This window comes from Elephantulus edwardii, unplaced genomic scaffold (genome assembly GCF_000299155.1).
Source record: "Elephantulus edwardii isolate Elephantulus edwardi_28Jun2011 unplaced genomic scaffold, EleEdw1.0 scaffold00235, whole genome shotgun sequence".
Lineage (NCBI taxonomy): Eukaryota > Metazoa > Chordata > Mammalia > Macroscelidea > Macroscelididae > Elephantulus > Elephantulus edwardii.
The window spans coordinates 160,034-187,027 of record NW_006399985.1 but is presented as its reverse complement, the minus strand read 5'-3'; the positions used below and the strand labels follow the sequence as shown (position 1 = coordinate 187,027).

Below are 26,994 nucleotides of genomic sequence, written 5' to 3'. Positions count from 1 at the left end.
AAAAAAAAAAATTAAAAAGAAATACCGTCTTCTGTTACAACTTGCTTTTCCCCCCAACTAAGGCTAGGTCTTCCCCTGGCAACATCTGCCCCGTCTGCCTGCTCATGGGGTAGTGGCTCCGCTCTCCACCGTGCGCTTCTGCGTCTTCACCTCATCTGTCACTAAGCAGCTTCCTCCCCGTGTAACCCCCACTGCACACTCAATACCACCGTTGGTTACCACCTGTCGTTCTGGCTTCACACGTGCAGGTGTTTCTGTACCTTAAATCCCTCCCCCTGATTTGACGACTCCTCGTGCGTGTGTCATTTCAGTGATAAGCAATGCCAGACCCTCTCCCCAAGGCCGAGCCTCAACGTGGTCACTTTCTGTGAATTCTGTGTTTACGTCCTTCCCTCGTCCGTGTCGAGCTTTGGGGGTTTTGTTGCCGTTTTAATCGACAGCCTCTGTATTTGTTGTCTATTAGACAGTTCTCCTGGTCCACCAATAACTTTTGGTGAGATGCCATTTACTCTCGGCCTCCTACCTTTCTGTTGAGTCTAGTGTCCCTTTTTAAATTTGAGGGCCCTTGGCCGTGGTTTTGATAAGAGGTTCTCACTTGTGTTCTTAAGACCCTTTAAGGATCTTCGAGTACACTTGAGGAACTTCTGTTTATGTGGGTCTAATCTCCCTGTATTTATTCGGTTTGAAATGAAAATGGACAAATTTAAGTAAGTAATTTAATAAAAACAAGTTCATTACATCATGGGATCATTAACTATCCCAAAACAACAACAACAAAAAAAAACCATAAGAGCATTGTTTGACATCTAGCAAACTTGGTTGGTGGCTCAGTTCTTCATCTGCCTCTGCGCTCTTGTACCGTCTTGGTTGAATGAGGGCATGATGATCGCATCCGAGCTCGAGGTGGGGAGGACAGAGGAAAGGCTTGCTAACCCCGGACGAGGTACTGGGGACGTCCCGCCACCCCAAAACGAAAAGGAAACATCAAACGAAAATCTGTCTGTCACTTTGAAGTCAGTTGACCTCCCTTGCTTTTTAAATTAGTCTGTTACTCAACAGTTTGTAGCTTCCTGCATTGATCATTTGAGAAATATTGATAACCATTGAGTTGTGTATTATACACACTAAAAATCTCAGTATCACCAATTTGATCAGAAGCGTCTTAGGTATTGACAAACAAGCTGCAGTCATGACAGGTTATCAAATCCTTGGTGAAAGATCTGCCACAGTTTTTTCTTGGCATGAGTTCCTCCTGGCCAGGAAAGTCAGGAGGGTATACCAGAGCACTTAAACGTGAATGGCAGGCAGGAAATAATTGGGGAGGATCCTTCTTAACTTGTTGAAATCATTTTGTTTAAAGAATGCTTGAGCTAGTGTTGTCTTGGAATTTCTCTACCTTTGACTTCATCAGTGTACTAACTCCTGCTGTTTCAGTTGACAGGGTCAGTTCTGGAAGACACCTGGAAGGAAAAAGGAAAGACCGACATGGAAGAAATGATTCAGAGAATTGAAAATGTGGTTTTAGATGCATATTGCAGCAGGTGGGAGCATAGTGTAAACAGCTGCTTACTCTCAAGTTTAGATCTGTCATAACTTCCTCAGGAGCTCTGGTGGCCGATTGGTAAGGAATCGCACTGCCAACCCAAAGGCTCACAGTTTGAATCCACTAGCTGCTCCTTGGGGTGAAATGGTAGTTATCCTCCTGTGTGATTTGCTGCTTCTGAAAACCTGCCTGAGGGTTAGCCTGGAGTCTCTCCAGACTCCACAGTAACATTTCAGCAGTGGAATTGAAGTCTTAGAGATCTATAGAAATATTTTCTTTCAAGGCTGAATATTTTACCAACGGTTTCCACTTACTGACCATTTCTCTTTAACTCTATTTAGAAATTGAGAAAGTTAATTTTTTGTGATAAAGGGTAGCGTCAGTTCACTAATGCAGACTGGTTCACCAGGTTAAGTATAATAAGGTATAAAATATCTGAAATCTAGCCATCTACTTTAAGCACCATAAGTTGTGTAAAAAAAATTTCAGCTGTATTTTTAAAAGTAAATGTATGGCATTATAGGAAATGCCAGGAAGATCAAAGCATTCACTCTGCATTCCCAATTTAGGAAGTAAAGGTTTAAGACTGCTTGAGGTATTTTAGAGCCTGGCCCAACAGAATTTACGGTGGTCCACTTCAGCTCCTTTTTACCTTCTGTCTGCAGGGATGTGAAACAAATGCTCTTGAAGCTGGTAGAACTCAGGTCGAGTAACTGGGGTCGAGTCCATGTGACTTCCACCTACAGAGAGGCAACGCCTGAAAATGATCCCAATTACTTCATGGTGGGTACACTGTGTTTACATTTGAAGAGACACCACTTACTGCTTTAAGTCAGTTGTGGAAACTGAGATGAGTGACATACAGTTCTGATAATTTAATGTCTGAGTCCTTTTCACCGGTTTATTGACCCAGGGCAGCCGGCAGACCAGGTAAATGTGAGGGGGAAGGACTAGAACCTGTGATGGATGGAGCCAGTGGCCGAGGGAAGTGAGGCTTGGGCTGGAGCGAGCGCAGGGGCGCCAGAGGAAGCTCTGTTCACAGGCTTTGTAGCCCAGGCCCTGCTTCTCAGACCTCTGTGTTTTAATAAAGTGGCATGAAAGTGATTCCCACTTCTGCATCTCCTGACATGTCCAAACCTAAGTCAGCCACAGAGGCATGCTGCTGCCCCTCAGAGCACAGAAACTTCTCAGGAACAAAGAAAGGGGCTAGGAGTCAGCCAGCAGCCTTCAACCGTGAGTGCAGCGGACAGCAGGGTTAAGTCTGCAAGAGCTTGAGATCGTAGAATAGAAATCCTAAAAGCCGTGGGTCCCTCGCCCCACCCACACGTTGGAAAAGCCTGTTAGGAAGTGTCACCCTCTTGGATTATGAGAGGCGCTCAGTTGACCTCAGTCATGCCTGTTAACTAAGGCGTGTTGAGAAAATCGGTTCTGGGAGGATGACGTCTTTCTATCCCTCTGATTCGTCCTAGAATGAACCAACCTTTTTTACATCTGACGGTGTTCCCTTCACGGCAGCTGATCCAGGTATGTGGCCTCACCGTCCTGCCCCTGTCTGTTGGTAACTGAAAACCACAGGTCGTATGGTTCCAGTGCCCACGTGATTCTCAAATGCTTGTGTTCTGCGCGGTCTCCTGCAGGATTTCCCTGTGACCACTTGATTCCAGTGGAACCTCAGCCTCAGTGCGCGCTCACGCTAGCACAGGGGTCTGGGAGAGTACACAGTTACATGCAGGCGTTTCCGTGTGTCTTCTTCTGTTTTGTCTATTATCAGCTCAGCGTTTCGGTGATTAGCATGGAGGAGAAATATGGTTTCACATTCTTGTCTGGTCAGCAACTTTGATTATATGGGTTAATTCTTGTGATCACCAAGAATCCAGCTAATGAATCAAAGCCTGCATCTCTGCACATTTCCCTTTCCAGGAAAGGTCCTTTGTCAGCTCCGCGTTTCAGGGCCTGGGTGGTGGCTGGCTAGCGCTCCATGCGGTTTAGGGCACTCTGTCATATGGAAGCTTTGACTTTTGGGTTTGAGTACTGTCTTTTTTGTTTGGTTGACGATACGCACAGCAGCAAATGATGCCCGTTGAGTTGTTTCTGCATGTACAGTTCAGTGACACTGTTTTCCTTTGAGTTGTGAAACTGTCCTCCCCCACCTTTGCTGAGTTACATTAACACGTTGCCACAAATGATGGCAAATGTGTTTCTAAGCAGGGTGGTCAATTTAAAAAGTGTGCAGGCCTTACTTGTTGCTCTCTGAATTCTTTGAATTGTGTTGTCTGTCTGTTCCTGTTTGTTACTGTTGCTATTAGATGCTGTCAAGGCAAGTACCACTCATAGCAGCAGCCTTACAAACAGCAGCTCTGAGCCCTGTTCTCTCCTGTGTCATCCTCACGGTCTCTGACACTCTTGGGCCCATTGCTGCCGTCAGTCTGGCAGTGCCCCCTGGTTGAGGGTCTTCATCTTCTTCACTGACCCTCCGCTTTTCGAAGCATGGTGTCTGTCCCTCTCCAGTGAACAGACTCTTTTGGCAACATGCGCTGCCTCCACCAAGCACTTTGGATGCATCTTTGTGGTTTTTTTTTTTTTTATTTTAATTGTAATTTTAGAGAAAGTTTACAGAAAAGTTAGATTTTCATTCATACATTGTTGCCCATTTTACCCTCTCTCCCTCCCTTCTCTCTCCCCCAGTTCACAGGTTTTTTTAAAATATCATTCACCGTTGCACAGTTCTCTCCCTCCCCCTCCTGCCTCTGCCCAGTTCTCTTACTCTGGTCTGTTGTCGTGCATACAATGCCTCGTCATATATTCCTTTTATACAGTTCTTTCCTTCATTTTTTGCAATGCAGTGTTCATTACCTGTTCACTCTCATTACCTTATTTGCTTCCTGACCCCCTGTGTCAGATCCATGTTGTAACAGTGGTGCTACGTGATATTTGTTCTTTTGTGACGGAGTTATTTCACTCAGCATAATGGCCTCCTGGGTCACACCATGTTTTATGATTCCGTGTTGCATACTACTGCTACATTGTATGAATAGATACCTAGATTTTTCTATCCATTCATTTGTTGATGGGCACCTGGGTTGCTTCCATCCTTTTGCTGTTGTGATGAATGCAGCAGTAAACATGGATATGCATGTATCTGTTTGGGTGGCAATTCTGGTTTCTTTAGGGTATATTCCCATTAGTGGAATTGCTGGGTCAAATGGTATTTCTGTTTCCATCTTTTTGAGAAAGAACCAAACCACCTTCGATGGTGGTTGCACCATTTTACTTTCCCACCAGCAGTGAATAAGGGTTCCAATCTCTCTACAACCTCATCAGCATTTGTTTGTTTGCTGCTCTGCTGAACTTTGCTATTGGGGTGAGATGATATCTCATAATTGTTTTGATTTGCATCTCTCTGATAGCTAGGGATTTTGAACATTGCTTCATGTGTTTGTTTGCTGTCTTTGGTGAAGTGTCTATGCCCATTTTGCTATTGGGTTGTTTACCTTTTTCTTGTTGACGTGCTGGAGTATTCTATAAATTTTAGATGTGAGTCCCAAATCCGATATGTCATTACCAAATATTTCTTTTTCCTGTCTGTGGCTTTCCTGTTTACCCTGTTGGGGAAGTTTTTTGATGTGCTTAGGAAATTAATTCTTAACGGGTCTCACTCATTTATCCTATTCTTTCCTGGCTGTAGATTTTTCATTATGCTTAGAAGACTGTTCATACTGTGAATTAGGGCTTCTAGAGTTCTTCTAAGCTTTTCTTTCATGAAGTTTATATTATAGTCTTTGGTTTTACTCCTAGGTCCTTGATCAACCTTGTGCTGGTTTTTGTACATGGTGCAAGATGTGGGTCTTTCTTGAGTTTTCTACAGATGGTTTTCCAATTTTGACAACACCGTTTCAAGCTGTTGCTTCCCCACTTAACGGATTTCATAATTCTTGTCAAAAATCAGTTGAGTGTAGATAGATGAGCTGATTTCTGGATTCTCAGTTCTGTTCCATTGATCATGTATCTGTCCCTATACCAACACCGTGCTGTCTTGACAACCATGGCTGTGGAGTGATTTGACATCAGGGAATGTGATATCTCCTATTACTTTTCTCTTTTTCAGGAGTGCTTTATTTATTCGGAGTCTCTTCTATAAAATTGGAATTTCAAATAAATTGGAAATTTTTGTCTTCATCTTGTCTAAAACACTTCTGTTTGTTCTTTTGGCATCCTTATTCACTTGGTGAACAGAAATACCTGCAGTGTTTGAAATCAGACAGCTACTAGTACTAAAAAGAAAAAAATAAAACATTTTTAGGATGATATGAAAAAAGTACTTGAGTTTCGGCTCGGAGGAGGCCTTGGTGCAACTTTCTTCGGTCGTCCCGCATCCGGGTTCATCTGACACCAGCTGCCTCCGCCATGCCGCCCAAGTTCGACCCCAATGAGATTAAAGTCGTGTGCCTGAGGTGTACCGGTGGGGAAGTTGGTGCCACTTCCGCTCTGGTCCCCAAGATCGGCCCCCTGGGTTTGTCTCCAAAAAAGGTTGGTGATGACATTGCCAAGGCCACCGGTGACTGGAAGGGACTAAGGATTACAGTGAAACTGACCATTCAGAACAGACAGGCCCAGATTGAAGTGGTGCCTTCTGCCTCTGCCTCTGCCCTGATCATCAAAGCCCTAAAGGAACCACCCAGAGACCGAAAGAAGCAGAAAAATATTAAGCACAGTGGAAATATCACTTTTGATGAGATTGTTGGCATTGCCCAGCAGATGCGGCACCGTTCTTTAGCCAGAGAACTCTCTGGAACTATTAAAGAGATCCTGGGAACTGCCCAATCTGTGGGCTGCAATGTTGATGGCCGTCACCCTCATGACATCATAGAAGACATCAGCAGTGGTGCTGTGGAATGCCCAGCTAGCTAAGGAACTACAGATGAAAATATTTCAATAAAGGATTATTTGTTAAAAAAAAAGTACTTGAAAGTCTAAAAACAAGATGCTTAGCAAAAAAGTGCAGCTTTGAAGACAGAATTTCATTTCTACAAAGAAAACAGCTAATAGCTGTGTAAACAAGATCAGCATCGGCTTAGACATGGAGAAAACAGAACCAGCCCGAGTCCGGGAGGGGGGAAGAGAGGAGGTCTGATGTATGAGGCAGAGCGAAAGGCACAGTGTGCTGACGACACTACAAGGCGGGATGACTGGCGTTCAGACAGCAGGAGGAAGAGCTGCGTGGGTCAGTACAGCAGCGGGACACAGATTCCTTCTGGGCTCACCAACACTCATTCTTCGTAACAGTTAAGCAAGCCTGGCGACGAGGGGCTGCCGCTGAGACAGCTCTTCAGTTCCTGCTGTATTCCACCGCAAAAGCAGTCAGAGGAATTGAAGCTCTGCGTATGAAAAGCACAGAAGCTCACGTTTCTACAAGCAGCATCTTGATGTGTTAAGAAAGACTTCTTGAACAGATCGTGAATGAAACGGCCACACCTTTGAAGCCTGTATATTGTGATTTGAGTATAGAATATAGAGAGTTGTGTTTGCTGAGCCACCGCCGTGACCCTTGTTTGACACTGGCTCCAGTCCCAACACCCCCTCCTCTCTATGGCTCTCATTTCCGTTCTCCCTCTGCCCCCCCACCCTCCTGAGTTGTCCTGCTCGGCCGACGCCGTCCTGGATCTGCTGAGGACAAGGTGGCCCAGTGGTGTGACTGTTCCCTCCCAGGCCTGTCTGCTGCTTGGCAGAAAGTGGTGAGTCCAGTTCTGGATCCCAGGGAGGCTGACAGCCGTGTCTCAGCAGCCCAGCACTGTCCCTCAGACCAGTGAGCTCGCCATCTAGATGATGATTCATTCTGGTCTACTTTTGTCCCCTGGCCAGGACCCTCGACTGTGTTGCTTTTCAGAGAGGTCGCCCGTGGTAGCATGTGTCATCTGGCTGTCCCGGCCTTGGGATTTGGAGGCTACTGTAGGTTACTGGTCATTAGGCTGTGCAGTAGCAGGTCTCCTCACTTGTCTCCACCCACGCTGCCCTTAGGAACGTCTTGTTATCTGTCACGTCCCATCTGACTGTACAGTAACATAAGTCCCGCTGTGACGGACACCCGGGTGCTGGCTCAGCGGGGTGCTGGCTCAGCGGGGTGCTGGCTGTGATGCCTGAGGTTCCCAGTCAGTTTGGCTGGGCCTCACTGCCTTTCACAGTGGTTGCACCATTTTACACTCCCGCCAACAGTGCATAAGGGCTCCAGTTTCTCCACCACCTAACCAGCATTTGATGTTTGCTGTTCTGTCAAACTGTGCTAATCCTACTGGGGTGAGATGATATCTCATCGTTATTTTGAGTGAAGCTAGTTTTAAGGTAACTAGCTTTAATGTTCAGTGTCGGGGTTACATCCTTTGACTCTACCTACTCAGTCTACAGACTGAAGATTTGAAGAAGCTGGACTGTGTGAATGTGGAGTTGGAATTGGAGGAGGACTCGTCCACAGCCTGCGATAGGCCAGTGGCCTCTTCTTGCTTGTGTGAAGTGAAAAGGACCTTAAGCTCTCCCTCTTGAAATGCACTGTGGACAGTACCTCAAGGAGAAGAAAACATCTTCACCGGAGAACCAGCGAACATCATGAATGAAGAGAAGATTGCAGTTGTCAGTATTTCATTTTCCTTTGATTCTTAATCAAAACCCTTGGGAACAGGGTTTCCAGGTATCGAAAGTACCGTACTAGCAAATCTGCTGCCGAGGACCTTTTCAGATGCTGCAGAGCAAGGATGGCAGTTGAAAGAAAGACTGAGTTGCACCGGACTCAAGTTGGGGCATTTTCATTTGCCTCATATACATGTGAAAGTTGGACGATGAATAAAGACATCTTAAGAATTGGTGCCTTTGAATTTTGGTGTTGGTGAAGATTATTGACTGTGAAAGAATAAGTGTGTCTTGAAAGAAGTGTGACCAGAACGTTCCTAAGCCGTGTGAGTGATGAGAGGTCGACCATTGTGTATACGTGGGTGTGGTGTCCGGAGAGTAGTCTCAGGAGAGAGGGATATCGTCCTTGGAAGGGGAAAGCCCTCTACACTGCCAGAGTGGTGGTGACAATGGGGTTTAATGTGGCAGAGATTGTGAAGTGGTGAGGAATTGGGCAGAGTTCCTTCTCTCGTTAGAGGGTCCCTGAGTGCTGACCAGAGACTGCTAATACCAGCAGCTTTGCTCGAAGCAGCCATCTGATCACCTCGCAGGAAGAGTTCTCCGAGACGTGCTCATCTTGGAGTCTTCTGCTGAGACAGAGGGCAGGTGGACATAGATGTGCTCTGTGCCTTGTTTCTGGAAGGACAGCAGGCAGATGGAAGGCCATGTTCTTCCCAGGGCGCCATAGAGCCAGTGGTCCATGTGATAGGAAGAACTAGGAGGCAGGTAAACCACGTTCACGGCAGCTGTGAAGCGTATTCGTGGTGTTTGGCCTCTACGGGCACTGACAGGAGTATCATGTGCAATAATTCAAGATTCATGAGTACACAGCAGGGGTCACAGCAAGCCAGTTCGAACTCACATCTTTTAAAAAGCCACTGTTAAGTATATAACTGATAATTTATTACCATTTAGACATTTAACCCACTTAAAATTACAGGAAATGAGGACTTGGGGGCTTACTGGCCATTTCCTGTCATTTTCTTTATTATCTTGTAGATTACCAAGAGAAATATCAAGAATTACTTGAAAGAGAAGACTTTTTTCCCGATTATGAAGAAAATGGTACCTATTTATCAGGCACTGGTGATTCGTAAGTTATCCGTAACTTCTACCTTTTCTTGTGAAATCCTCTGTCTACAGTTACAGGTGGAATTTAGATGAGGAAGAAAGTGGGTCCTGAGAGTGTGTTTTCATTTCATAGTTGTTGGGCACTGCTGAGTTGGAACTGACTCATTACCGGGTGAGTTTTCAGAGGCAGTAAATCACACGCGAGGTGACCGCACAGCAGCTAGGAGATTTGAACCGTGTGCCTTTGGGTTGGCAGCACAGCTACTTAGCACTAGGACACCAGAGCTCCCTGATTTCGTAGTTGTATACATAAAAAAATAGAAGAAAATTCTATTTAAAAATTTAAACAGAAACTAAAACTCTAAAACGTTATACCTCGTTTGGAGGACCGTTATAAAATTGTGAATTTAAGTACAATTTTTTAAAACGCCCCCAATCTAACGATGAACTAGCTCTCAGATTCCAGTAAGATTGTGGGCAAGTCCTGTTCAAGTTTCTCTGTCTGTAAACTGAGAATAGTTTGATATTAGCAACTTGGAATTAAAAGAGGAAACATGCGGCATCGTGTCCAAGAACTTCTGATGGCGAGGCCTGGGGGTGGTGTTTGTCATAAATAAAATGTAAAGAGCCAAAAAAAAAAAGAGGAAACATGAAAGATGCTGGGAGCAGCCTTCCCACCCATGATGAAATATTCATGTTGTAACTGTTAATGATAAATAAGATTGAAGAAAGCAGACTACCTAACTGAGTAGAAATGTTTGGGGGGGATAGGAAGATGTGGATTATAGTCCTCTTATATATATTGACTTGCTAGTAAATAAATAAAAACCACTTAACCCTCGCCAGCTGTGCCAAGCTGGAGGCTGACCCTCAGGCAGGACCCAACCAAGTTTTAAATACAAAAGCCCGCCCACCAGATCCTGAAGATCCCCCAGAAGATGGAGGGAATACACACAAACACTGTACCAGAAAGAACTGAGTGACACTGAAAAATTCCAGGACGTGCCATAGGAACAGGAGCCAATGGTAATGGAGGAGGAAATGGAGGCTGCATTGAAGGCAAAAAATAAGGAATCGATGGGATGCCAATTGACTTATTAACGGATGCAGCCTTGTATGAACTCAACAGTCTAGACCAGGAAATTCGGAGAACGGCTATCTGGCCAGCTGATGAGAAGAGGTCTATATTAGGGAGCTCTGGTGGCCTAGTGGCAAGAAGCAATTCCAGAGGTATGTGGTTCGAATCCACCAGATGCTCTGCTGGAGAATGAGGGGCAGTCTCCTGCTGTATGAGTCAGATCAGATTTGACGGTACATACACACAGAATAATAATAATAACATACACACACACACACACACATATATATATTGTTGTTGTTGTTATGTGCCGTCGAGTCCCTTGCGACTCATAGCGACCCTATGTACAACAGCCCTAAACCATGCTCTGTCCTGTGCCAGTCGCACTGCCTCTGACACACCCATCCCGATTACCCCAGTCACTGAATCAATCCATCTCATAGAGGGCCTTCCCCTCCTGCGCTGTCCCTCCACCCTACCAAGCATGATGTCCTTCTCCAAGGACCTGTCCCATTCCCAAAAAGGAAGATCCAACTAATTGTGGAAAGAATCAAAACAAAATCATTGATAATCACATGCAAGCAAAATAAAACCGAAGATCATTCAAAAACAGCTGGAATAGTACATAGATAGGGAATTGCCAGAAGTTCAGTCAGGATTTAGAAAAGGCCATGATACCAGGGATCTCACTGCTGATGTCAGATGGATCCTGGCTGAAAGTAAGGAACACCAGAAGAACGTCTGTCTGTGCTTTCTTGACTACACAAAGGTATTTGTGTGGCTCATGACAAGTTGTGGCTGACATTGAGAAGAATGGGAATCCCAGGGCACTTAAATTGTGTTCATGAGGAACCTATAACTGAAGCAAGAGGCTTTTGTGAGAACAGCGCAGGGGAGCACTTCATGGTTTGGAATTGGGAATGGAGCACATCAGGCATGTATTCTATCTCCATACCTGTTCAGTCTATATGCTGATCAAATTATCCAAGAAGCTGGACTCTATGTATGAGGAGTGTGGAATCAGGATTGGAGGGAGACTCATCAATAACCTCCATTATGAAGATGACAAAATCTTGCTTGCTGAAATTGAGGAGGAGTTGAAGTACTTGTTGCAAAAGATCAAGAATGCAGCCTTCAGTATGATTGCGTCTCACTGTCAAGAAGACAAATATTCTTGGGAGCTCTGGTGGCCTGGTGGCAAGAAGGTGCACTGCAATCTATGAAGGCAAAGATTCTTACCACTGGACCAACAGGCATTGTCATGATGGAGAGGAGATTGAAACGGCCAACAGCTTCATCTTGCTTGAATCCACAATTAACGCCCTTGGGACAAGCAGTCAGCAAATAAAGAGACACATTGCACTAGGAAAATCTGCAGTTAGGAATCTTTCCAAATTATTGAGGAGGAGTGATGTCAGTTTGAATACTAAGGTGTGTCTGATACAGGCCATAGTCTTTCCATTTACAAGCTTTACCACTGAGAACTGGATAGTGAATAAGGATGACAGAAAAAGAATTGATGCCTTTGAGCTCTGGTGTTGGAGAAGAGCACGAACATCCCATGATGGCAAAGGGAACAAAATAGATACATCTTTGAGAGGGTGCAGCCAGAGTGCCCTTTGGAGACAAGAATGAAGAGGCTTTACCTCACTTACTTTGGGCATGTTGCTAGAAGGTGCTATTCTTTGGAGGAGGGACATGATGTTGGGAAGGGTAGAGGGTCGATCAAGGAGAGGCAGACCCTCAACCAGGTGGATTGACAAGGTGACTGCTGCAATGGGCTCTTGTGTGTCAGGAAGTATGAGGATTGCGCAGGCTAGAACAGGGTTCAGATCATTTGTTCATAGGGTCTCTATGAATTGTGCTCAACTCAGCGGCACCTAAACAACAACAATAGCATGTATTGACTACCTACCATTCTTTATTGTAAACTTTTAATACATTCTTATTTACCATCATATTGCACTATATTTTGCTGTAGAATGACCAGTCCTTTTGAGGTTTTTATTGCAACTTTGTTAACAGAAGCATGTATTTGGGCAAGATACTTATGTTCTCTTTGTAAAAATGTTTTTTATATTCATTTCTCAGTTGTGTTGGGAGTTTGTTTTTAAACTGAGCTGCTTTTATTCTTAGTTTTTTTTTTCTTGGTGATTTTATTCTCTTTGAGATTTAATTACTGATCAGTTTGGGATTTAGTTATGTTACTGCACTTTAACATTTTATAGTAAAGATTTTAGAGAAATTTAATATTTTGGAAAAAGGAAAAATAAAGAGCGATCTCTTAAGAGGAAGGTTTAGCCCTGCTGAGTTTAAAATACATCTCACGCTCCCACCTACCCTCAGCCTCACTCTAAACCCTGGAGAACCTTGGAGGGAATCTGAGCGAGATAAGTCAAAATCAGGTTCCTGTTGGGAAGCTCTAACCCAGTTAGTGGTGAGGTGACTGAGTTGTCATTGCAGGAATAACCTAGTTTGAATTCTCATTTTTAAGACTAATTAAAGGATGCTTCATTGTAAGTAAATGGCACCTCTGAAATATGTGTTATTTTATGTATATTTATTGGCAATATAAGTTTCTGAAATATCTTCACCTTTGATTTAACTTGCAGATTCTGTTACAAAATTTATTATGGATGTCTGACCCTGTAATAAGATTTGGGCTTCAGATGCCAGGTCCTACCATCCCTTGTAAAATTATCCTATGAAATAAAGTATTTTATTGTCTAAGGATTGACACATGGTTATGTCTTGACAGCTAGTTAGTTCTTCTAATCTGTCCAACCTTAAATTAGGGAAGTATGTCACGTACAGCCAGCTTTTCATGGCCTAGCATCTTAGACCCTTTGTAAACTGAGCAACTTTAAACTTACAACTTACCTTTGTGTCTTTCACAGATACTTGGATGATATTGATGATGAAATGGACCCAGAAATCGAGGAAGCTTATGAAAAGTTTTGTTTAGAATCAGAGCGTAAGCGAAAACAATAAAGTTCACTTTGGGTGTAGGAGTTTGAAGCAGTTTAGGATCGGTGGTCTGGCAGAACACAGGAAGCGAGAGAATGCGTCACGCGTAGACCAAATTAGGGATATTGGGTTATGTTACTAATGTATGCAACTTTAATTCTGTTTTAACACTATCTGCCAAAATAAACTTTCTTCCCATAACTTAAAATGTGTATATATATATAAAATAGTTTATTATGTACAGTTAATTCCACTGTTTTGGCTGCAATAAAATCAATTTTGAAATAATGAAATGTCGAAAGTAAATTTTGCTAGACAGAAGCTTATTCTTTAAGTTCTCCTTTTCTTGGGGAATAAGTTGTCTCAGCCTGGGAATGGGTATGACTGTGAAAATGTGGCATCCTTTTTTAGATTAAGGGTTTAGATTCTAGCTTTCATTTTGGCTTGACATTTAGTATCTCCGTGAGATTTCCAGTGTGAATCACAGTCAAGAAAATCTTTAGCCCTGCAGTCTTGGATGATGACATTGACAACTACTATTACATATGCAGATACTGTTGATACCAAGGGCTGTTCTAACGTCATTAAAAGAATGACCGACTTTAGAGAACTTCCAGCAGAGCCACCAGGACCCTTCACTGAGGATTTGTCCCGGCTCCAGAATGTCCTTTTATTTATGTGTACGCCTTTTGAATATTTTTTTTTCTACCCTAACTTTATTACCCTCAGGCCTAAAACACAGCTCTGCTTTATTTATAAGGCTTTCTCATTTTTCTTTTACAGCATGTGTTGCATTGACTTTTTTACTAGAGACTTTTACTAGATCTTTGTCACTCAGATTTTCATCTGCTTTATAATGGATACACACCTCAAGGATCACTTTTCTAATACTTGTACTATACTGTAGCACCACCCTGGCCCTGATTAAGTCATATTTTTACCTAATGTCAAAAAGCTTTTCCCAACTAACTCAAACCTTTAAAAAGAACAGCTTGTAAATATGCATGTAAATAGTTGTGTTAATAAGCCACTGTTTGACATTTGGTACCTCTGTGTCTGCTAATACAGTTAGCTTTCTTACACTTCTGTCAGTCTGAATTAAAATTAGACTTTGAAAATAAAATTTAAATTGTTTTGTTTTCTCGTAATTTTTTGGAATATAATGTAATATTTTAAAAATGTTTGCTGTTGAACTTTCTTACATGATGCAATAAAAATACATGGAGATCTGAAGTCAGAGGAACCATACCAGCATACCAATTGTTTGTTACATAAGAGTTCAGTTCAGCGATTGAGTCTATATGGAAAAAAATAGTGAGCTTGAAACATTAAAGTACCTAGATTCCCTACTGTAACAGGGAGGTGTGTGTGACTGGAGTTGGAGGCAATGGCTCTATTGAGAATTTTTTTCCTAGTGGCTTTTGTGACGTGGTGGCCACCACTCTAAAGTGTGGTTCTTTCAAGAGGATGGCTGTAAAGCTTGGGCAGGGAGTTCAAGGGCAGAAGCAGCGTAGTAGATGGAGTACCAGGGCAGGCGGCTTTGGCTCGTTTATTGCTGCTGACCCTGTTTTGTACGCTAGTTCATTGTCTTCAACCAATTCCATAGTCACAGTGGCCACTAACATTGATAACATTTTCTAGGCTCTCGAGGCTGCCCCTCCAGGCTGTACACGTGAGAGTGGACTGCTCTTCCTTGTTCACCCCTGCTGCTGGTGGATTCAGATCTCAGGAGAGGCGTGGCTTTGGGGAAGTCCTGTAGCTCGCTTCAGGAGGCCACCTCTTCTAGTCACAGTCTCATTGCCCAAGCAGGAGCTTAAGAGTAACCCCCAGTGATGACACTCGGAGCTGCAGCTCAGATTTTCGGATGGGCTGTGCCGTGGAAAGGCTGAAGCTGGAATGAGCACCCAGGCTGAGGCAGCAAAACCAGGATAGAACGATGGAGAGAGAGAGAGTGGCTCATGGCTACTCCCATGGGCTGCCCAGCGGAAAGGCTGAAGCTGGAATGAACCCCTGGGCTGAGGAGGCGAAACCAGGACGGAGAGAGAGAGCGACTCATGGCTACTCCCATGGGCTGCCCAGTGCAAAGGCTGAAGCTGGAATGAACCCCTGGGCTGAGGAGGCGAAACCAGGACGGAGAGAGAGAGCGGCTCCGGCTGCTCCCACAGGGTGCATGGTGGCTAGATGCTGACAGGGAGTGTCCCAGAAGAACCAAGACGCCTCCTTCATAAGTCCCAAGCCTTGCATCCAGTGTCTCAGTTCTACGGGTGTCACCTTAACCACATGACATTCAAGAGAAAGGGGCATAGACCCCACCCACCTCAGTGGGAGGCCATCAACTATGTCTCAGGGTGCGAGGATATGTCATTGAGGAAAAGCCGGATAAGGAATAAGGATAGCTGAAATTGATGCCTTTGAGTTGTATTGGCAAAAAATATTGGATATCCTGTGGGCTGCTCAGCACATCTACCCTAGAAGCGCAGAGGCTTCCTGGAAGCAAGGCGAGCAAACCATGTGCTTGACAGAGTAGAAGATGAGGGGGAAAGACCACGCTGGAGAAGAGTAACTGGCTGCACCAGTGGGTTCAAGCGCAGAAGTGGTGGTGAGGAAGTGTCCTGGGATTCCCATTCTTCTCAGAGTCGGCCGCGGTGTGTTCTCTGCACTGCATGGTTTAAAATGAAGAACAACGTGCATTATGCTTGTATCCTTTCTCCGTGCCTGTTGAATCTGTAATCTGAACAAATCATTCGTGAAGCTAGACTTGGTGAAGAAGAAGGTGGCATCAGGATTGGAGTGGCTGCTTTTAAAACAGCTGAATTACCTCCCTGTCCTTGTGCATCTATCCCGTTGTTGGTTGGTGTCAGTCAACTAGGGCATGGAGTGATCATATGAGCAAGATCTGAACCTTGCCTTCCCTGCACCGTCCTCATCCTCTAATATGTTGAGCTCATTGTTAAACTCTGTCCTTGAGCTCCTTGTTAAACCTCTCTCGTTCTTGGTCTTCCTCTCTATGACCCTCCACCTTTCCCAGCAGGATGGTTTTTTCAAGGACTAACAGTGTGCCCAAGGTAGGTGAGAAGGAAGTATGATCCCTGCCTCTAAGGACGACTGAGTACACCTTCCCCAATACCTCTCTCTGTTCTTTTGCCAGTCCATGGGATAACTCGGCATACTTCGCCAACACCGCAACTCAAAGGTGTTGTGCCCATGAAATGCCCCTCAAAGAAATCCAAAAACACATCTGAAATTTCAAGAGCGTTTATTATATATTTTCCACGCATGGAGACTTTTCTCCTTCCTCCGGGAGGTGGTGAAGGAAAAAAGCCTCTAGCTTCCCCTCCCACTTGCTTTTATAGCTTTTTTGAGTGCCCCTGTTAGGGCAAGGGGATTGCGATTTTGGTTGGTGGGTTGACTTTTGATGGACTGGCTTCTTTGCCCGCCTTTACTTCTTTTGTGTCATGTAGACACTAGTTAATTCCTTACTTTTTTTTTTCCTTTTTTTTTTTAATTCCTTACTTTTCAAGGACAGACCAGGCTTTACCCAGGACACTTGTGTTTGCCTTAAGCCAAGAATTTTTATGGCCCGCTTCTGCCTCTGGTGTTATGGGGGTTTATAAAAAATGGGGTTTCTGCTGTCCCTTCAGTAGGCACCAATTCTTCACAACTCAAAGGCTTCAGTTCTTTTGTTACCCTTAGTCATTTCTCAGCTTTTCAGTTAAGTAGAAAGTAATTGAAACTATCATGACCTGAACCATGGCAGCCATTGGCCAACAAAAGCTTTAGACTGACTCTAGTGAGCCAGGGACAAGGTATTGGGTGCTATCTGGTCACTTCTGTTTACTCACCTCTGTGCCCTTCAAATCCACTGTCACTTCTGGCCATTTCTCTATCCAGTGACCCTCTTGAGTCACCCCAAGTCTCCGTGTCACTAATTGTAGTGGTTACTTGGTGTTCTTTAGCTTGTCCCTTGGGCAGTATCACAAATTTCTGATAACAGTAGTTAAGGCACTTGGCTGCCAGCGAAAGCTTCCAGTGGCTCCACGTTCATAGGGTTTTTAGGAGTTAGTGACTTTCCAGATGATGGAGGAGCAATGATGTCAGTTTGAGGACTAAGGCGCATCTGATTCAGGCCATGGTCTTGTCACTTGCTGTGCATCTGAGAGCTGGACAATGCATAAGGATGACAGAAGAATTGATGCCTTTGAGCTGTAGTGTTGAAGAGCACTGAACATCCCATGGACAGTCAACAGACAATATGTCTTGGCGAGGATGTGACCAGAGTGCTCTTTGGAGACAAAGATGATGAGGCTTCACCTCGTACTTTGGCCGTGTTACTAGGAGGGACTGTTCCTTGGAGAAGGACATGGTTCTGGGAAGTGTGGAGGGCCAGAGAGGAAGGAGAAGTTGACCCTCGACCAGGTGCATTGACAAGGCGACTGCTGCAGTGGGCTCTAATGTGTCAAAGTGTGAGGATGGCATAGGGTAGGACAGGGTTCAGATCTTTTGTTCACAGAGCAGCTATGAGTCATACTCAGTGGCACAATAGTGACTTCACGGGAGAAACACGGGGCCGTCTACTTGAGAGTGGAGTCCTGGGATTGAAGCAGCTCCGAGAATGTTTGAACCCCTAGGAAAGGAGAAGATCCCCAGGTGCTGCCTTATCTGAAAAGCCAGGAGGGCTGTCTATCTGTGAAAATGTTTCTGCTGGGCTGGAGAAGCTGTGACCTTGTAAGAGTATTCCCTTATCTGAAAAGCCAAGACGTGTGCAGACTCACAGACCCCTCCTCTGCTGGTATTGTGATGCTGATGCTTTAGAACCAATGAGAGAAGAGCAGGACAGTGTGTCTGGATCCTGTAAAAAGCCCCTCGTGAAGCCGTCGGGAACCCAGACATCTTGGAATTGTATCTTCCTGGAGCTCCCACTAGTGTAATAAGCTTCCTTTTACTAAGGAAGGGTTCATGGGGTTTACTCCTGAGGTGTCTCCCTGGCAGACAGTTCTACCCTTTCCTACATGTGCTCTAAGCCAGAACTGACTCTGTGCCTGGGAGCTGTGTGGGCACTATCTGACGTTGCCAAGCGACACCATCATGAAACTAGTCTCGGACATAACAGCTTGCTGTCTAGCTTATGCTGTTTGGACACTCCTGACTTTTCTTCCTTTACCTAATCTGTAAACACACAGCCCCCAATTCACTACACATTCTGGTTAGGATGCACTGCACTTAACGACCTGTTCAGGAACTGAGTGCATTGTTTATAGAGGAACATTGTTGGTGTCTGTCAGGCTGCTAACTGGAAGGTTGACAGTTCAAATCCACCAGCCACTGCAGGAGAAAGAGAAAGGATCCTCAAAAAGATTTATGCCAAAAACATTAAAAAGTAAAAAAAATTATGCTCTCAGAAACTCAGTGGAAGGTCACTGTGAGATGGGTTATTAGGAGTTCATTCTACATACAGTGTCACAGAATATAATTCACTGATATTCTCAGATGTTCACTAGCAGATGTTAAAAAACTGGATTTAGAAAGATGCTAGTAATAAGATGGCCATAATAAGGTGCACCTAATCCAGGCATCGAGGGAGATCAGTTGGCCTAGTAGACAGAAAGTGATTCTCTCAAGCCAAAGGTGGATGACTAACCCACGGCGCTCAGGCCTGGTTTTGTTTTTGGTCAAACATTCTTCTAGGTCATATAGCCCTCGTTTGTCCACTTTCTGTACAGAGGTAACTCATGGTGGCTGTGAAGCTGAACATGTGACACTGATGTGTCAAATGTGATAATGGTTACCCATGGTGGACAGTGTTTGGTGGAGCTCCTCAATTAAACAAGCTTGGAAGCAGGAATGGCATCAACTTCCGAAAAAGCTTGCTTCCAGAAACCCTATGAACCTGGAGAACGGATGAAGGTTATACAAGTGTCCAGGTCTTTTGTTCATAGGGTCACTGAGTTTCCAATGACTCAATGACACTTAACAACAATCGAGGCCGTAGCAATGACTAAGGATAACAGAAGAAGAATCAATGCCTTTTAATTGTGGTGCTGAAGAAGAGTCTTGAATGTACCATAGACTGCCCAGAAAACAAATAGGTCTGTCCTGGAGAGAATAAAACCAAGTTTCTTGTTGGAGGTGAGAATGTTGAAGCTCCGTCTCACATACTTTTGGCCAGGCGAGACCAGTCCTTGGAGAAGGACATCATGCTCAGGAGGGTGGAGGGACAGCATGGGAGAGGAAGACCCCCTATGAGATGGATTGATACAGTAACTGGGGCAATTGGGGTTGGTCTGTCAAAATTAGTGAGACTTGCTCAGGACAGGACAGGGTTCAGAGCGGCTGCACTTACATAGGGTTGCTGTGAGTTACAGGCGATTCAATGGCACATAACAATAATGAATACAATAATAGAAGTTCTATTTAAGTCAGAACTGACACTAGCAGGGATTGCCTATATTGGTGCACCTCAGAGCTGTGTCATATGCTACCTTCTTGGTCACAATATTCTTAAATGCCCGTGATCCACTTTCATGGCTTCTGGTAGCAAATCTCAACCATATCTGCTGAGTTCCAGACCATTGCTAATTTTTGTTGCTACCTGGTGGATTCACAACATTTAAGCTATGTATAGTGTGTTGGAGAATTGATGCCTTTGAGCTGTGGTGCTCGAGAAGAGTATTGAGGGTACCATGGACTGCCAAGAAAACAGATTCATCCTGGAAAGGGTTAAACCAGGTGGCTCTTTGGAGGCAAGGATTCTGAGGCGTCATCTAACATACTTTGGACATATTGTAAGGAGGGACTGGTCCTTGGGAGGGACATCATGCTTGGGAGGGTGGAGGGACGGCATAGGAGGGAAGACCCTCTATGAGGTGGATTGATTGAGTGACTGGGGTACTCGGGATGGGTGTGTCAGAGTCAGTGAGGTTGGCACAGCATAGAGCAGGGTTTAGGGCTGTTGTACATAGGGTCGCTATGAGTCGCAAGCGACTCAATGGCACATAACCACAGTAGTGAAATTGGAAAATTTTCTTCCTTTTGCACTCCTCCGTGATGCCGCAGCCACCTATCCATTCACCAAACCAAACCCTGTTCCCTGTCCTTGATTCTTAACCTCTCTTGTCAAGCCCTGTATTCTCTCATAACCAAGACTATGGATTTGATCTCCCTCCCTCACTGCGCAGTCTCTATCCTGCACTGCTTTCATCTGTCCTGTCACTTTGGAAAAGCTTTCTCCTGGGGCACCCTCCCGTCCACTCACTACTCAGCAGCTCCAGGAAGTTTCCTCAAGTATACAAGGAGCACCACACTGCTCCCCTAAAGCAGACGCGATGTCTTGTACAGGAGGCTCTGAGACACTGGAGGGTAAAGAGGCAGAAGTGAGAGGACAGCAAAGAAAGCATGACTGGAAAGAATGCTCTCATTTCCACTCTACATCACGAGATCAGTTTGCATATCTAAGAACAAAGATCTTGTTAAAGCCGGGAACTTAGGGAATTCTTTCCTCCCATCCCTTGTTGTTAGCACCTTCGATAAAGCCCTGGCAGTAGTTTCCATTTGCTCTCCTGTCTGTAGTTCATAAATGCATCCTGACTCAGCCCCTGCCACCTCTGTGGTCCCACTTCGGCCCTTTCCCTTCTCTAACCATGTTGAAACACTATGCATTTTCTAAACTTTTAGGGATGGAATCATTCCCTTAGACCTCAAGCTACACCTGATTGGAAGCTCTGTGTGCCAAGAGCACAGCTGCACCGCAGGAGGAAGATGGGATGTTCTCCTCCCATGTGATTTAGTCTTTGAGGACTTGCTGGAGGATCATCTGATTGAAAATAGCATTCCCCTCAGCCTGGCTTAGGTGTGCTGTGTGCTCTGACATCTCCTTTACTCTGTCTCTTCCTATTTACCACCATGATCAAGTGGAGGTGTAGTTTCTTTCCAGTTCAGCTCTAGCCTACAAGCGACTAGATCTCTCTTGTGTGTTATCCCTCGGGTACCTAGCACATAATTGTTGTCACCTAGGACTCACAGAGGCTCTGCTAAGGGTAGATCTGAACCTCGCCCTATTTTGCACCTTGCTGACCTCCATCATGCCCAAGTCCATTGTTATAGTTACTGCCAACCCATCTCCTGGAGGATCTTCCTCTTTTTTTTTCAAAACAGCTGGTTCATTAAATGTCACAGCATTATACTTTCAGTCTAGTGGAGGCAAGATGCTTACAGTGAGAACATTTAATTCATCCCTACTTAAAAGCACCAGGCATCAACCCCAGCTCTCATTTATTTACAGAGAATGCACCAACAATCCCTAGGATAGTATACAGTTCAAGAACAGTATTTCCAACACATGTTTACCTTTTTCTCTTTGGTAAATAATTCTTCCTCTTTTCCTGACCCTCTACTTTTCCAGCATCCCTTACACATCTGAGAACTGGACAGTGAATCAGGATGACAAAAGAATTGATGTCTTTGAGCTATGGTTTTGAGGAGGAGTACTGAACATAGGCTGACTTAAGTACAAGTAGGTATCTATTTGAGGAAGTTCATTCTGGTTACTCCTTAGAGGTAAGGATGGCAAAGCTTAGTCTATTTTTATCATGCTATTAGGAGAAGCCAGTTCTTGGAAAAGAACATCACACTGGGAGTGTATAAAAAGCTCCTCATAAATATTTCTAAATGGAAAGAAATAGTCATAGCTATAAATATGGAAAATATGTCTTGATATTTCAGGAGGAAAGAAAAACAACAGGCATAAACAAAATTGAGGATACAGTTTCTGCTCCCAAGCTAGGACCTGAAGCGGTTTCTGCTTTCGAAGCCTGTTTTATCAACATTATTGGGGTGTAACTGCTTATATTTTATGAATAATCAAGTAATAACTGGAATATGCTAAAACTAGAGTTCTTTTTGTCTCTTCACAACTTTGCTAATACTTTCCGCAATGGGTGAGTTGACTGTAAGTGAACAGACAAACACAATGGTAATTTAGCAAAACAAGTGTAAAAGGTTTATTAAGGAAATGCAAAGGAGGTATGGTTGGTGAAAGATATGGAAAGGAAAAGGAGACGGGGGTGGCAGCTCTGGAAATTCAGGGATGGACACCAACCTTTTGGCATGCTGCAGCCTCAAGTGGGCACTGACCTTATTGGCCCCCAGTCTCCTGAGACTGGTCATCGCCTAGCCTCGCCTAGGGACTGAGGGATTAAATCTCCTCCTCTTCACTTTGAAGCATCTGTGTTTGACTTCCTATTTCTTGAGAAATCTTGCTTTTAGCCCTCTACTATGGGAGTGGAAGAGAGAGACAGGGACCAACGTGGTAGCAATCCTATCACTTGCCGCTACTCCACCATAATTGCACTGTCCTGTGAGGATTCTAGGCTGGAACGCGAGGACATAAGGAAGCTGGTCCTACACAGCTGCCTGATGTCAGGGGACCAGGTCCCTGCGAACCAGAGCGACGGCAGACAAAACTTCCATATGACCCAGCTATTCCACTTCTTGGAATATACCCTGAGAATATGAGCACTGACGCACAGACTGAGATTTGTACACCAGTGTTCATGGCAGCATTATTCACCATTGCAAGAACATGGAAACAGCCCAAATGTCCAACCACAAAGGAATGGACTGAGAAATAATGTTACGCTCACACGATGGAATACTATGCAGCATGCAGGAGCAATGATTTTGTAAATTATTACCTAACTTGGGAGGGTCTGGAGAGTATTATATTGCGTGAACTAACTCAGTCCCACGAGGATAAATATTGTATAAAACCATTATTGTAGAATGAGTATGAGGCTCCAGGAGGGGTGAGAGAGGCTGGAAGCAGAGGGATTGTGGATGGGCAGGGGGAGGGAGGGTTAAACACTGGGTTGCACAATTTGATGGGAAGGTGAGGGAAATAGAATTTGTTTAAATTTGTATTTGAATTTTGTAAATCAACTTGTAGAAAAAAATGCAAAACACACCTCCAGCAGGTCCCGGGCCCCGCCCCTTCTTCTGATTGGCCCGTCACCCTGCTTCCGGTCACGCCCCGTGCGGAGCCGGCGAAGGGGCGGGATCTCGCGCCTAGCCAAGAGCGGGGAGGCGTGGCTTCGGCCCGGGTGGAAGCGCGGGGCGGGACTTCCACGCTTTCTTCTTCCGGAGCAGGAAACCACGTCCGGTGGCGCGGGAGATTTGATCTTCCGCGCGTGGCTCCGGCGTCGGCGGTGGTGTGAGTGCTGGGCCCTCGGTTACTGGCCAGTCCTCGGTCCTGTCGCGCTCTCGGCCGCCACACCCTCGCTGGGGTCCCCTCGGGTTGTGTGTCGTAGGTAGTTTGTGAGGTTCTCGTCGGAGGCGAGCGTCGCACCCTCCGTCCTAGTGTCATATAGACGCGGCCCCTTCCATGAGCCCCTTTGCCGCCACGTTCCCTCTGCGTGCATGGAAGACGCGTGGTGCTGGGGGTTTCCGGAGCTCATAACGCATCCTGGAAAATGAGGTTCCCTTGGTCCCCCGAAACCCCCGATCGTAGAGCATTAGCTGCCCTGGCGAGCTGGGCGATGGGGACGCAGACCGAGGGTGGCCCAAGGGGTGGGGACGTGCACGTCCGCTCGGGACTTGTCACCCGCTGCGGACGTGACACGTGGCACCGCAGCTTTGGGAAATCAGCTCCGACGTCAGTGCTGGACACAGACTGGAGGCGGGAGCAATGGGAAATGCAGACAGACCTGAAACGGGGACTGCAGCAGGTCACGGAGCGCAGTGCTCAACGTGGACCGAATCGCAACGTTAGGAAAATAGAGATCCTCCCCACCAGGACCGCTGGTGGTGTCATGATTGATGGATGGAGGAAAGATTGAGGCTGTTAAGCTGTCATCTTGCTCAGATCCACAGTCAACCAGCAGTCAAATCAAAAGACGAGTTGCTTTGGAAAAATTTCCTGTTAGGAACCTTTCCCAAGTGTTAAAACAGCAATGATGTTAATCTAGAGTCAAAGGTGTGCCTGATCCAGGCTCTGGTCTTCTCACATGCCTTCTCTGCATCTGAGATCTGGACCTTGAGTAAGGATGACAGAAGAATTGATGCCTTTGAGCTGTGATGCTGGAGAAGAGCATTGAACATGCCATGGATTGCCAAGAGAACAAACAGATCTGTCCTGGAGAGTGTAAAACCAGGTTGCTCCTTGGCAGCAAGAATGTTGAAGCTCTGTGTTAAAACTCTGAGCATGTTGTTAGGAGGGACGTGTCCTTGAAGAATGACATCCTGCTTGGAAGGGCAGAGAGTCAGCACAGGGGAGGAAGACCCTGGATAAGATGCATTGACACTGACTGACAGTGGAGTTAGGTGTGTCAGAGACAGGTTGGCTCAGGATGGGGAAGGGTTCAAAGTTGTCCATACGGTCTCTCTGAGGCATAGACAGCTCAGTGGTGCGTAACAATAACGAAGAATATATGCTAAACACTTTTCTAATATTTAAAAGTAAAGCACAATTAGGAGATTAGTAAGGCACAGTTCATATACAGCAACTGGCAGTGGGGTCATCAGGTGTGTTGGAGTCGGCTCAGGATAGGTGTGTGAATTCAGGGCTGTTGTTCATAGGGTCTCTACAGGAGCCAGAGCCAACTCAACGGCACATAACATCTTCCCTGGAATGGATAACATCTACAGTAGAACCATTCCTGCATCAGGTCCTTCATGGAGGCCACTTGACTAATCTGTCTGACTGAGGGTCTCCCACAGCCTCGCTGGCCCCCTAACAAACACAGTGTCTTCCTCAAGCAGCTGGACTCTGTTGGCATCATGTCCAAAGTGAGCAAGTGAGCAGTGTTGTGCTGGGACTCACGATTCCCATGAGCTCATTTTCATAGGGAGCTCTGGTGGCACCGTGTGTAGGGGGTTGTGCTGCTATCCCCGAGGCCCATGCGTCTCTGGAAGTTCAAATGCACGAGCAGCTCCACGTTCTGTGGAATCTCCCCCAGTGTTGTTTATAGCCTTTGAAAAGGAGGTTCAGCTGTGAGTCTGAATAAAGACCATCACCAGATTTATTAGAGTCTGTGTTGATCTGGACGCTCTGTTGAAACCTGTTTCTTGCACTGACCTTTGCTGATAATTAATTGAAATACTGGTTACACAACTCTCGGCCTCCTAGCAACACATGAGCCACCACAGTGCAGTTGATGGATAGCAAATGTTGAAAGGATTCAGAAAAGAGTGGGAAGTAAAAGTTTCAAGAGATCTGTAAGAAGAGGGAAAATAGTGATTAACAAGATCAGACCTAGGGGAGCTCTGGTGGCCTAGTGGCAAGGAGCTGCAACTACAATCCCAGAGGCGAATGGTTCAAATCCACCAGATGCTCTGCTGGGGAAGGAGGGACAATCTCCTCCTGTACCAGTCAGATCTGATTTGACAGTACACGCACACAAAAAATAATAAGATAAATAAAATTTAAAAAAACCCAAGATCAGACCTTACAGAATCTTTGGTTTAAGAAAATAAGTTGAGAAGATGATGAATCATTAAAACAATTAGGGAGGAAAACCACAGTAACTTCCCCCCCCCCTCTTTGGTACAAGAAAAAGCAGCCCCGTGACAGATCAGCCAGGCTTCCAGAGACAAAGACTGGAGTTTAAGAAGACATCAGTTACCAGTGTGAAGCAGCTCTGGTTAGGTGAGGGGAGGAAGGTAGATTGCTGTGCGTTGAGGACTGAAGGGTAGACAGGTTGAGGAGGGTAGGCAGTGAGCAGGTACTAGAAACAGCTTTTGATAGGACATAGGCGTCAGCTGGGGAGAGTAGTGTTGCGGTGCTCTTCACTGTAGTCATAGAAGGGGGTGAGAGTGAAGAAGGGAGTGGGATCAGTAGAACGGAAACCCAAGGGGACTGCGTGCCCTTGCCGTGCAGCCTTCACAGAGGCCCTGCGCTGCCACACCTAGTCCTGTGAGCAGGCCTGCTCTTCTTGTTAATTGCCTTCAAGTTGAGCAGGACTCATAGTGACCCTGTGAACAAAAGGCCTGAAGCCCCTCTACAACCATCGACATTTCTCCAAGTTCATAGAGTTTCCAGAGGCAAGTTGTTTAGGAAGTGGATGCCACTCCTGCTTCCAAACGCTCTTCTTGTTAAATGCCATCTAGTCGACTGGGACTCAGCGACTCCGTGATCAGACCTGAACCTTGTCCTAACCTGTTCCACCGTCACCATCTCTGATATGCTCGAGCCCATTGTTCCTCATGGTGCCAGTCCACCTTGTGGAAGGTCTTCACAGCTTGATGTCTTTTTCCAAGAACTGACCCCTCCTGACAACACATCCGGATTATGTGGGATGAAATTTCCCCATCCTTGCCTCCGTGGAGCACCCAGCGAGCATGTACTTCAAGACAGACCTTTGGGCAGTCCATATGCTCTTCTCTACCATCACAATATCATCTTGATTCATTATCTACCTTTAAGCCACATAAGAAGCAATTGAAAATACCATGGGTTGGGTCCTGCACACCTGTTACTGTCCCCATTGTACAGATGAAGGAGGAAACCTCACACAGCCTACCTTAGACTTACACCAGAAAATGCTGGCTTGGGAGGTGTAACTTGATCTCCCAGTTCCCCGCTTTGGCCCTGCCTCGGCCTAGGCCACAGGTGGAGCGCCAGTCATCTCATTCTCAGACTTGGAGATGAAAGCTTCTTTCGTGCCAGACTGGGGATTGTTGGTTTTTT

General features: G+C 45.4%; 1 protein-coding gene across 1 annotated transcript in view; it reads left to right on the top strand.

Annotated features, from left to right (window-relative positions):
• Positions 1–13,340, top strand: part of PAIP1 (poly(A) binding protein interacting protein 1) — a 42,537-nt gene extending 29,197 nt beyond the window's left edge. The window contains exons 6-10 of the mRNA XM_006898606.1: positions 1,435–1,541; positions 2,209–2,326; positions 3,013–3,067; positions 9,200–9,293; positions 13,247–13,340. Coding sequence (XP_006898668.1) covers positions 1,435–1,541; positions 2,209–2,326; positions 3,013–3,067; positions 9,200–9,293; positions 13,247–13,340 — 468 coding nt within the window. The remainder of the gene's footprint in view (positions 1–1,434; positions 1,542–2,208; positions 2,327–3,012; positions 3,068–9,199; positions 9,294–13,246) is intronic.
• Positions 13,341–26,994: the final 13,654 nt, after the last annotated feature.